Below are 13,110 nucleotides of genomic sequence, written 5' to 3'. Positions count from 1 at the left end.
CTCCTAAGGAGATTGAAAAGAGACTAGCAGCACACTGCTGGGCAGGTGGGAAGTGAACAGTAAACCTTGGCCCCTTTCCCCCCTTTTACACGCACTACTGGAGATCTGAACTGCAGAGCCACTGTTCTCCCAGCAAGCTATACTTCTCACCTCCTTTAACACCCTTTTCACGCCAGCGGAGCTGTTCCACAGAGCAAAGCCATCAGTAGACAGCATACCGTCACGACCTGGGATCTTCTCAAGCAAGCCTGCCCCTGGGCAGGGTCCTGCAAGGAACATCCCATGAGCTACCACTCCCACCGAGAGTTTAGCTAAGAAGGGCCAAAGTGTCCTGTGCCTCTTGAGAGAACAGAAGTCTGTATAAGCCAAACTCTCCAGCCAGACACCTGTAATCCTAGGACCCAAGAGACAGAAACAGGAGAATAGCCATGAGTTCAAAACCAGACTAATCTATATGCTGAGTTCAGCCAGGGCTACATAATGAAACCCTGTCTCAAGGTCATATAGATAATTATACATAGTGTGTGTGTGTGTGTGTGTGTGTGTGTGTATGGCTGGACAGATGGCACAGCAAACAGTTAAGAGAATTTTCTGCTCAGGCAAAGGACTCAAGTTCATTTCTCAACACCCACACGGCAGGTATCAACCTGTAACTCCAGTTCCAGAGCTTCTGACTCCCTCTTCTGGCCTCCTCAGACTGGCCTGAGTTAGTTGCCCTTCTACATGCTGCTAGAGTGGGCTGCCCTGGAACAGACTTCTGGGATGGCTTCCTGTCCTGTGTCATCACCTGGAGGAAATTAGTTCTATGTACTTCTTCTAAAGGTGCCCTGTGTGTGCACGAATGTCACCAGGCCCCATCCAGTGACCATTTCTAGGCAGACACAGCCTCCACCAAACACTGTTCACACTTTCCAGGTAGGTGGGGAAGCTTGAGAGTAGAAGTTATGCCACCAGGTCATCTAGACAGAAACGGGACCATTACAAAGCCCTGGGGGCTTCCCATTCCCTTACACTTCTATGGTCAAGATGCTCACAGTAATAAAGGCATCTCCTACATAATCTGTCCAGTGCTGTTCTTAAACAGGGACATCTGCACAGACAGTAGACACATTAACTTAACCCAACAGAGTCCTCATCCAGTCCTGCCTGCCCAGCCCCCTCCCCCATCATTTAATCACAAGAAGGCAGAGCTTTTCAGAAACAGAGTGAAGGGAACCACTCCAACCTCTTACAGATCACATGGGGAAGCTACGGCCCCGGAGATGAAGTGATTCACCCAAACTAGCTGGTAATAACCCTAAGGAACCAGCTCCAAGGTCAAACTCCCATCCAAATTGGCATCCAAAGTCCGGTCTTTTGAGGGACCAGAAGGATCCTTCAACTACATTGCAAAGAACAGGGCATGTGTCTTGTTCACACTGCAAATGGACCTTGGGCCTTCGGAAGCCACAAGAGATGACCTCAAAATGCACCCAGTATGGGGGGCTGCTGCCTAACCAGCTCAGAGGCCTGAACAGCTGGAGACCCTGGGGTATCTGATGCCACAACTTTGTCAAGATGTGCAACATCGAGCCGGGCGTGGTGGCGCACACCTTTAATCCCAGCACTCGGGAGGCAGAGGCAGGCGGATTTCTGAGTTCGAGGCCAGCCTGGTCTACAAAGTGAGTTCCAGGACAGCCAGAGCTATACAGAGAAACCCTGTCTCGAAAAAAACAAAAAAAAAAAAAGATGTGCAACATCAGTGGACAAAGAGAATTTGCAGAGAATAAAGAATAAGCCATTCTACATACACCCAGGGACCCAGGAGCACCTCAAAGGGACCTAGGGAGGAACCACAAAGGCCAACTCAGAACATTCAACAGCCCAGCAACATAGCAGCTCAACAGATATACATGACAGGACAACAAGCCCAGAACTATGACACACAGGCCTCCTATTATATCAGCCTAAAAAGTGAACTTTGCTGGACACACACACCCAGCTGTGTTCAAGAAATCCTCATGCAGAGAATCCCAGTGCAGGGTTTTGTTGGTTTGTTTTTAAGGCAAAGCCCTGGTCAGTCCTGCTATAGCAACTGTAACAAAAAACAATAATAATAGCCAGCACTGTTTGGAGTCTCCCAATGTCCCTGGCTTCATGGCTTTTATGAAAATACAACTAAGGGAGAGTCACCCTGAGCATTTTGGATCAAACAAGGATTCAGGCTTGTGGTGTGAGAGGAGGGAGGGCTGGTCTTGTAATAAATTACAGCAATCATCAGCTGGCTCTAGGACAGCTGGCAGATGCAATTAGTAAGTGTAAGTGTGTGTGTAAGTGTAAGAGAGAGAGAGAGAGAGAGAGAGAGAGAGAGAGAGAGAGAGAAGGAAATTATGTATCTAACAAGACACCCTCAGACCTACAGAAACTAAATGTGGCAATGCCGGGGAAAGGCCCTTCTTAGGGAAAGAGTTACTAAATGACCCCTTCACTTTCAAAGGCCTTCCAGTCTCTGGGCAAAAGCAAGTTGGGAAGACACTAGTTTCCCCCCAGTGTGTAAGGGGGTGGGGGAGCATCCCCTTCTGAAATGCCAACCACCTTTCTGGCTGGTTCTTCCAAATCGTTTTAATGCTGCACTTCCCAACTGTATAATTTGAGAGAAGAGAGCTCACACATCTTGTTTCCTCATTGCACTCCAGGTTATCTCTGTCAGCAACCCCCTTAAGTAGCCTGTTCTTACCAAAGGTTCCCTTCCCCAGTATAATCCTTCCTAGGCCAAAGCTCAGTGTTTGGGGTGGAGTAGGGAAGTCAAAGGGTAATTTCATTTTAAGCAGTGAACCGCTGTGACATAAAGACAAGCACCCCAACGCCTGAACAGCAAAAATGCTGTTTCAGCAAACACTTTTTGAAAAGCGGCAGAGACCTGGTGGAAAGGAAAGGAACGGACAACAAGGAGAGTGGGGAGTGAGGGGAAAGTCAGTGCCACGGATCGATGCTCACACTTCAAGGGACATCGCCCCAGCCCACGCTACCGGACTTAAAGCACACGGAGAAAAGACCGGCGCGTGATTCAGTGGGACAATGACTACTGTGGGCACTGGAAATAGGGTGAAGGCCGAAAGGGGTTTGCAGTGGGGTGCCCTGTGCATCCTACTCGGCACGCTGGTCTTTGAGACTCGATCCAGTTCCACGCTAACACCCCCCTCCCCTAAATTCTTCCAAAGTGAGAGCTGGTCTTAGGTCCTCACGCTGCCGCATCAGAGAGCTCGGGCAAGGGAGGAAGACTCCAGCCAGCAACCCCGCTGCAGGATGCAACTCGGGAAGGAAAGCAGTGGGGCGGCTCCCGGGCCACCGCCGGGTCCGGACGTGGGGCGCAACGGCCCCTTACCTCTAGGGTCCGGATCTCCTGCTGCGTGAGGTCGTTAGACACTGAGCACTTGGTGCGCAGCCCGCGCAGACTGCCGATGGAGATATCGATGAGCTTCTGCAGCTGGCCGCACTGCTGCAGCGCCCGGCTGGCGGCGGCCCCTGCGCCCCCGTCCGCCGCGGCGCCCCCGCCGCCGCCCTCCTTCTTCTCGCCCATCGCTGCCGCGCGCAACGCCGCTCTATCCATGCCTCGGCATCGGGGCCGCTGGGGGCCGAGGCGAGAAGCCCGGGGACACGGGCGCCTCGGCAGGAAAGCCCCGAGCCAGGAAGGCTGCACTAGGAGCGCCCCTTGGCGCCGCCGAAGCCTGCAGTCCCGAAAGCCTGCTGCCCAGTCCGCTCCTCCTCCCGCCCAGACGCGGCGGCAAAGCGAAAGCCTCCAGGACCCGACGGCTGTGGTTGTTGGAGCCTTTAAGCGACCGCGGGGGCCGGATCGGGGCCGCGACGCATTCTGGGACTTGTAGTCCGCGCATCGCATCTGCTTTCTGGCCCGCGCCCTCGGGGCCCCGCCCGCACTTCGGCCCCGCCTGACGCCTAGAAGGGGCTGCTCTGCGCCTGCTCCAATTCGTGCGCGTCGTGGTCTTGGGAGTTTGATTCCTTTACCCCCATCTCCCACTACTACGCCCTTCTCACACACGCAAGCGCACACACATCAGTATCTTTCCGAGACTGGCGAATGGGGTGGAGAAGGGGCTGATGGCTCAGACCCAGATAACCCCTGTCTTGTGGGATATTGAGGGTCCTAAAATTTTTGTGTGAGCTTAGGGGTTACCATATATGGGAATGCGCTAAGGGTGTAGCTCAGCGGCAGAACATTTGCGAGGCAAACACAAAGCCCTAGGTTTGATTCCCCAACACTATCAAAAGAAAAGAAAAAGAAAACACCCACCTTCATCTAACTCTCACAACACCCGACTCTGCATTGTGTTTGTGTTCACATAGAGCTTGACCCTGAATTGTCACACCAAAGTTACTGTGCAGGCAAGGAGAAAGGATTTTCTTCTGTGTTCTATTTACTAAACAAAATAAGTTTCGTGCCCCCCATACCCTGCAGATGCCACATGGGCAGAATATTAATTTGTTGAACAGTTCTAAGAGTTTCGAGCCAGAGAGAACCTGGGTCTACCCAATATGTGAACTTGGACAAATAGCTTTCCTCTGAGTGCCCAAGTTTCCCCTTCACATCAAATAGGGTAGTCATAGCCATCTAGCCCAGAGGGTTTCTAAAAAAAAAGTTATGTTTTTAACAGCACCCATATTAACTGCCGGCATGTGTGATCAAGTATACATGCTAGCTCTTTTCTAACTTCACACTATCTAGACTAGACCCTGAGCCTCAGCAGTCAGTAGTCTTAGCAGTGGTGTTTCCCAATCCGCCCTAATTTAAGCTTTACCACACCTGCTCATTCTCCTCTCCCATCAGTCCACCTCTCATGTTCTAGCAATAAAAATGAAGTGAAATGAGCCAGGTGGCAGTGGCACTCTGGAGGCAGAGGCAGGAGAATCTCTGTGAGTTCCAGGCCAGCCTGGTCTACAGAGCAAGTTCCAAGACAGCCAGGGCTACACAGAGAAACCCTGTCTTGAAAAAAGAAGTAAAAACTGAAGTCAAGTGTACACACCTTTAATCCCAGCACTCCAGAGGCAGAGGCAGGAGGATCTCTGTGAGTTCAAGACCAATCTGGTCAAATAGTGAATTCAAGACCAACTTGGAGCCCAGCGGTGGTGGCGCGCACGCCTTTAATTCCAGCACTCGGGAGGCAGAGGCAGGCGGATTTCTGAGTTCGAGGCCAGCCTGGTCTACAGAGTGAGTTCCAGGACAGGCAGGGCTACACAGAGAAACCCTGTCTTGAAAACCAAAAAATAAATAAATAAAGACCAGCTTGGGCTACATATATAGTGAGGTCTTGCCTCAAAACAGTGTTGGGTTAGAAAGATAGCTCAGCAGTTAGGAGCGCTTGCTTCTGCAAAGGATGAGGAGTTCTGTGCCCTGCATCCGTGTGATGGATCACAGCCATTTGTAACTCCAGTTCTAGGGATTCTGATGCCTTCTAACCTCTGTGAGCATCAAGTATTCACATGGCTACACATACATGCATGCAGGCAAAACACTCAGACCCATAAAACAAAATTAATCGAACAGAGCTAAACAAAAAGAATTACTGATACAGCTAGGTGTGGGAGCTCACATTAATCCCAGCACTTTACAGGCTGAGGCAGGAGAATTCTTTACTTGAGACCGACCTAACCTATCTAGTGGGACCCTGTCTCAAAGGATTATGAAGATACAACAATCCTCACTCTGTGACCAAGACCCCTCTGGTGTACTTACATGTTCCCAGCCCTTTCTGTTACCACAGCCCCACTCCAGACCCTGTATATGAGAAGCAACTACCTTGAAATAAAACTGCAATGGTGGTTTTCAAGCTTGAACAGAGTCACAATCAAGGGGAGGGCTCCTTCATCCTAGAATGATAGACCCAAAGCCTGTAGTTTCCTGATCCATAAATCCAAGCCTGGGCCTTGAGATTGGCATCTCTAGCAAGTTCTTAGGTGGTACTGATGCTGCAACTGTAGACAGCATGCTTTGAGAAGCCACAGTGCAGAAGGTCCGTGGGCTTCTCAATCTCTCCCCACCTTGTTGTTTTGAGGCAGGGTCTCTCACTGAACCTGGAGGTTGTCAGTTCTGCTCGACTAGTTGGCTAAGAAGCCTCAGGAATCACAGACATGTCTTGCTGGCCCACCTTTGACATGGGTGTTAGAGCATCAAACTTAGGTCCTTAGGCTTGCGTGGCAAGCACTTTACTAACTGAGACACCTCTCTAGCTCTTGGGACCATATTCTGGCCCCAAATCCTGGCATAGACCCCTTGTTGGCCTACGGCCTGTGGCACTCATGTCTATCCATGCCACCATGGTGGCAGCAGAAGGGCTGGAAGCTAAACAAACGCCAACCTCTTGGCTGCTCTCTTTGGGCAGCTGACAACGTGTGTTATAGGCATACATTCACACAGACACACACAAACATATGTAAAAATAAAAATAAATCTAAACTGAACACACACACCAACAATAAATTCAGAGAGTGTTGGGTGCTATAAAGGAAGAAAAAGAAGTGTCCAAAGAATGTCTCTGATCGCAGAAATGAGGTTGGCCGGTTTTGTTTTGTTTTTGGAGCACTCACTATATAGTATACTCACTATATAGCCTAGGGTGTGACCTTGATCTCCTGATCCTCCTGCCTCTGCCTCCCAAGCGAGAGGATGACAAGTGTGTGCACCACACTGGGTTGAGCAGAGATCTGAATGAAAAAATGAAGCCACCTATGCATGTGGTTCCCCAGGAAAGGGCCACTCCAAGCAGGGGCCATGTGCAAAGGCCTAGAGGCAGGAACTTGACATACTGCAGGAAGAGAAGGAAGGCTCACATCGCCACAGTGTGATAAGAAAGAGCAGATGGAGATGGTACAGGGAAACTGGACAGGGCTAGATAAAGCAGGACACAGGAAGGAAGCTGGGAATTGTCTCTAAGCCTGTATCACTCCTAATATAGCACAAGAGCAATGATAACACATCACCTGGAAGCCTCTTAGAAACGCCATGGGGGTGGGTAAGATGGCCCAGTGGGTTGCCAAGCCCGAAGATCTGAGGGCAATCCCTGAGACTCACGTGGTAGAAGGAGAGAACATACTCCCAAAAGTTGTCCTCTGTGCTCCAGATGGATGGCGTGACACATTTAGACATGCACAATGTAAAAACCTGGGGGAGGGGGTTTGAAGGGAAAAAAATGCCACCAAGAAGCAAGGTGTAGTGGCCCAGGCGGGAGAATCTGTTCACGGCCAGTTTCAGAGTTCTGTAACCAGCCTGGACTACATGAGACCTCGTCTCAAACAAACAAGCACAGCTCTCTAAGCACCAAAAAAAAAAAAAGAAAGCCAATATATGTTTACGTCATATATATTTTATAGAGATAATTAATGTTGTGGGAGGGAGGGAGAGAGAGAGAACAGATCAGAGGACAGCTCTGGTCTAGGGACTGAACGAGGTCATCAGGCTTGGTAGTAACTGCTTTTACTTTCTGAGTCATCCTCCCTACGTTCTTGTTTGAAAAGAAAATAGGTGACTCTGTCTTGAGGAGAACACCAGTGTCTTGGGAGATGCAGTGTCTTTTTTCTAAGCACCCTCCTCTTCCCTCATCCCTATGCTTAGATCTGTATTAAAATGATTTCTTGGGCTGAGACTGAAGCTAGCTCAGTGCTCGGGTAGTGTGTGCAAAACTCTAGATTCAATTCCCAGGACCACATACACTGGGCCTGGTGGCACAAGCCTGGGAACTGAGCGCTCAAGAGGTGGAGGGGAGAGGGTCAGAAGTTCAAGGTCATCTTCAGCGACCAAAAAGTTCAAGCCAAGCCGGGGATATGTAAAACCCTATCACAGCTAAACAAAAGCAAACCAAAGCCAACAGAAACCCAAGACCAGTTTCTTTCACTTTTTAATTGCATTTATTATTGTTAGCCTGTGAGCATGCAAGTGGAGGTAGAAGGAAGCTTTGTGGAGTCTCTTCTCTTACCTTTATTTGGAATCCAGGGGATTCAGGTTGTCATTTTGCATAGCAAGTACTCTAGCCGACTAAGTCTCTCACTGGCCCGCAAACCTGTTTTTATTTTTTGTTTTGTTTTGTTTTTTTAGTAAGCTCCAACTTTGTTTGATTAAAAGCAACAAAATACAAGCTAGCAGTTGCCATGTCTCCTACCTTAACCTCCTGCCACCCTGTTACACTTTCAACATCTCCTGATTATCTAGAACATCTCCTACAGTGCCAAGGCTGTGTACAGGGCTTTTCTAGTGTGTTACACAGGGAATGGTAACAAGAAAAACTTTAAGTAGTAAGGGCTGTGGAAGAGCGCTTGTCTAACTTGTGCATGGCCCTGGCTTCCAACCGTGTCCATACAGGAGTGTTGTGTAACCGCACATCAGTGCAGAAGCAATCTACTTTTGAAATATTTTTTGAAACAAGGCTTCACTCTAGCCCAGGCCAGCTTGGTGCCTGCTGTATGTACCCTGCTGGTCTCCAGCTCCATGTTCCCCTCCTTCTTTGTCTCCTAGGCACTAAGATTACAGGTGTCAGCCACCACATCTAGTATGCTTGGTAGACTACGAGGGCTGGACTATGGAGCTCACAATGAGCCTGTGCTACCTTCCCAAGCCGTTCCTCATTGCCTTCCAACTGGAAAACTATCTAGGCTGCCTGAGGGTCACACAGTGAACCATGATTTCTGATCAAAGTCTGCAAGGTCCTTCCATGCCAGGGTTCAGCCAGCCTCTTCAAGCTTATCACTACCAGAGGCTGTTTCAAGTCAAGACCCTGACTTAAGAATCTGATAGAAATAGAAGCATCTCTCAAGAAAAAGGTTTTCATGGATAACCTGCAGAGAACCTCAGAACTAAAGACAAGGTTAGGAGTCCTGTGTGATGATTGGTTCTCACTACCCTCACTCAATAATCTCAGGGCAGGGGTGGGGCATAGTGAGCTTTCATACCATGATGCTTAAGCTGTCGTTTTTAAACATGTCTTTAGTCGTGTATGTGTGAGTGCGTGTGTGTGTGTGTGTGTGTGTGTGTGTGTAGGTCAGAGGTCAACCCACGGGATTAGGGGATTGAACTCAGATGATCAGGCTTGGCGTCTTTATTCACTCAGCCATCTTGCTAACCTCTCCAGCGTGCCCCTCCCCCCCAAGCAGAGTATCTCTATGGAGCCCTAGTCAATCTCACAACACTCCTGCCTCAGTCTCCCTAGGGCTAGCACTATAGGTGTATGCCATCACACAGGCTTCAGGCTGTCACTCATTTGTAGCTGCAGCCTGGTGTCAGCACATTTTTACTTGGTCTGTTGACCTAACTGCACAGACACCTACCCGGTCAAAACTGCAGAGTCATCCTCCCGGCGTCCACAATCCATAGAATTCCACTTCCCAACCCTTCTCCCTAACTGGACTGTGAGTCTCCGTGCATTCTGGTTGACCTATGTCACCGAGGCAAAGCTTTTGACCTTTCCAAGACGTTATTTCTTTATCCGTAAAAAGTGAGTCTAGATGGGCTGGATGGTGAGATGGCTCAGCTGATAAAAGCAGGCAAACCAGGACTCAGTCTCCAAAATCAACTGGGCTTCTTGTCAGGTGCTAGGTTATAATTAACACTTAGGAGAGTGAGACAGGAGGATTGTTGTGAGTCCCAGGTAAGCCTAGGCTACATTCTGAGACCCTATATCAAAATACAAAAAGGAGAGAATAAAACTAAAGCCTCTCTCTCTCTCTCTCTCTCTCTCTCTCTCTCTCTCACACACACACACACACACACACACACACACACACGGTTTTCAGGTACCCAGTTAAAAAAACATAACTACATTCTCAGAGATGTAGAGAGAAATTGGCCAGAAGACACCAGAAGGAGATACAAGACCCTTTGGTTTCCAGTTACTACCTAGGCTATTTATTCTCCCCTACTTTCAAACTCCTTGCTGGTTTGTAGCCGCTGGGGTACAATGTCTTATGACAATTTCCTTCCCAAGCTGGTCTGCTCCAGAGCCTAGGCCACCAAGGGCTTCTCTTCATATACCCTGAGCTCTGGCTTCCTCACCACACCCAAGCTCCATCAAAACCTCCTGCCCTTACTATCACATTTCCACCACAAGTGACACCTGTGCTTCTGTGCCTGGTGACTCTGTACCACTCCCTGAGTGACAGCAGGCAAAATTGCACTTCCCCTTCATACTCATGGGCCCAGCTAACGTCCGTCTTTCACACAGCCACACCCTCCTTCTGCACACCCGGGCTGAAGCAGCTGTTGAAGCTGGAAGAAAGCACAAGGCCTTGCCACCCACTGCCCTTTAATGCATGACCACAGACCTCAAATTGGCACTCTCTAGGCCTGGCAGTTACACCAGCCTTTCCTAGACAGTTCATGTTCCTGTTCTCTAGGATAGCTATTCCATATGCTCTCTCCTCTGAACACAAAGTTCCCTGCTCCACTCTGCTGTGGGTCCTGGCTCATCCTTCCTTGAGAAACCAGAAGCCTATACACCAAATCTGCCAGCCTTCCTGCCTTGGGCCTCAGATTCCATATAGCCTCTGTTCTCAAACCACACAAGTGACTCCTGTTTAAATCTAAGTTAGACATGGACTCTAACTCCAGGTTCCAGCCTGTGGAACAGGCTCAACCATCTGAGTCCCAGCATCCTTGTCTCTGCGGTATCATGTTACCCCACTTGCCCTGTTATGTTCTCCCTACCTTTCAGACAGGGTCTCACAATGCAGGACTGGCTAGCCTGGAACTCACGGTGTAGACCAAGCTGCTCTTGACTCACAGAGATCTACCTCCATCTGTCTCCTAAATGCTGAGATCAAAAGAGCACACCACACTGAATGATAGTGGCACATGCATTTAATCCCAGCACACTCGGGAGGCAAAGAAGGGGGTTCTCTTGAGTTGGAGGCCAGCCTGGTCTACAAAACAAGCGCCAGGACAGCCAGAGCTGCACAGAGAAACCCTGTCTCAAAAAATAAGCAAACAAACAAAACAGTACACACCACAATGCCAGGAGACTTGTTTGGTTTTTGAAATAGTTTCTCTTGTATCCCAGGCTGGGTTTAAACCCAATATGAAGCCAAGGATGACCTTGAACTCCATCCAGATCTTCCTGACCTTGCCTCTGTGATGCTGGGACTATAGACTTGTGCTAGTACACCAAGCTTAAGAATTGCTGAGGATCATATCTGGGACGCTTCATGCTAGGCTAGCACTCTACCAACTAAGCTATACTCCTCGCCCATTCAGCGTCTTACCCAATCGTGTTGCCCTTTCCTGTATCCTCAATACTTTAAACAGTGTACCATGCACAGCAGGAGCTAAGTAGTTGTTGAATGAATCCGTAGTAAGGAACTCTGCAAAGTCACTACTGGAAGACCAAATCAATAATTCAAGGACCTTGTTATGCTTTTAGAAAAATGACTCCAGATGCATAGGTATAGATCGTACTGACATTTTTTAAAAATTAAGATCTATTTTATGTTATACATTTGGATGTTTTGCCTGCACACATGTACATCATGAGCACATGTGGTGGATGTCTGTGGAGCCCAGAAGAGGGCTTCATCCAGAGCTGGAGTTACATTCAATTGCAAGCTGCCACATGGGTACTAGGAAGAGACCCCAGGTCCTCCATAAGAGCATCAAGTGCTCTTGACTGCTGAGCCATCTCTCCAGCCCCTTCTATTACATTTTTGTTTGGTTTTTATTTGGGGGACAGAGTCATGCTATGTAACCCTAACTGACCTCAAACTGCATCCTCCTGCTTCAGCCTCTCAGAAATCCCAAGTCGGCACCAACAATGACCCGTTAAATGTATGCATGCATATATATATGTATATATATATATATATATACATATATATATATATATATATATATATATATATAATACACACGCGCGCGCACACACACACACACACACATTCTACCCATTACTATAGATGAAAGCACCTGAAAATCTGGTCCTGCAGATTTGGCAGAAATGGAGCATGTGTGGCAATACCAGCCCACACTCAACCCCACAAAATATCAAATCTGTTTGTATGCTGTTGTGAAATAGTGTCTTGGTCTTCCAATTCTCTAATTCTGGGTTTAACACACATCACCGACATAGTCCCAATCCAGCTGCTCTTCATATTATCTTGGCATGGAGACCACCTCTCACTTTGACTCCTGCATTCTGGGACCCACTGAGGAACCGAATCACCTCCTTCTGGATGTCCTCCTTCCCCTCCAGGCGAGCCCACATCACTTCTTCCATGTCTCCAACATTCCCAGTGCTTAGCACCAGCACAATGGGACATGCCTGCCTCCAGATCCTGTGCTCTGTCTCCTGGGCGGGAACTTTAACCAACTCAGTCAGTGTGGCCTCAAATTCTTTCCCTTTGCATCTCTTGTTGTGGACTGTGGGCCTCTGGCAAAATGGACCTTCACAGAAACTACAGTGCTCCAAAAGGCTTGCTGTTCCTTGTTGAAATTAGTGAGCCAGTTTAAGCTAAAAAGCCCTTCCCTGACTGTGTTTACTGCGCCCTCACCAGGACAGCCTGAGCTCAGAATCCCATAGTTCACAGGTGTCTTTCCTGTCTTTCCTGCCACATGCTTCTCCCAGAGGCTGGAAAGCTGGGGGTGGGAGGCAGGTGCTTGGGTGGGGAAGATGCTCCAAAACACCCTGTGATCATTTATGAACTTGCAGCCAGCATCCTGACTGAAATACGCATGCTCAGCAAGTCTGCCCTATTTCCTGAGCCCAGCATCCAGGTTGCTTACGCCAAATGGTGACAATGTGGTTCTTCTCGGTGCCCGTTCCCATCTCTTTACTTTTTAAAGACAAGGTTGAAGTGGAAATGTCTGGTTTCTGTGGAGACTCAGTTGTATACTGTGATTTTTCTGGAAGCTGTCCTGTGAAAGGGCATGTGATATTTAGAAAGAGTATAAATATAACCCCACAGAGAGTGAGCGGACATGCTTGCATTGGTGTGCCTTGCAATACTAGACTTCACAGATGACAGTCTTGCATTGGTATGCCTGCTGGTCCTCACTGATCTTCTCATGACTTCGTAGAAAGAAACCTGCCAGGGAACTGCTCATGGTATTCTGACTGCTGGCTGCTTCTGCAGACTCTGCCT

General features: G+C 48.7%; 1 protein-coding gene across 3 annotated transcripts in view; it reads right to left on the bottom strand.

The window, feature by feature from the left end:
- The window catches only part of Ksr1 (kinase suppressor of ras 1), a 132,675-nt gene extending 128,867 nt beyond the window's left edge, over positions 1 to 3,808 (bottom strand). For all 3 annotated transcript variants that reach the window (XM_029483585.2, XM_029483587.2, XM_021177247.3), the window contains exon 1: positions 3,365 to 3,808. In XM_029483585.2, the coding sequence (XP_029339445.1) occupies positions 3,365 to 3,589 (225 nt within the window). In that variant the 5' untranslated portion in view covers positions 3,590 to 3,808. The remainder of the gene's footprint in view (positions 1 to 3,364) is intronic.
- Between the last annotated feature and the right edge of the window lie 9,302 nt (positions 3,809 to 13,110).

Source organism: Mus caroli, unplaced genomic scaffold (genome assembly GCF_978045245.1).
Source record: "Mus caroli unplaced genomic scaffold, Mus_caroli_1 scaffold_13, whole genome shotgun sequence".
Taxonomy (NCBI): Eukaryota; Metazoa; Chordata; class Mammalia; order Rodentia; family Muridae; genus Mus; species Mus caroli.
Note: the sequence above shows the minus strand (reverse complement) of the source record. Positions and strands in the feature narration are given on the sequence as shown.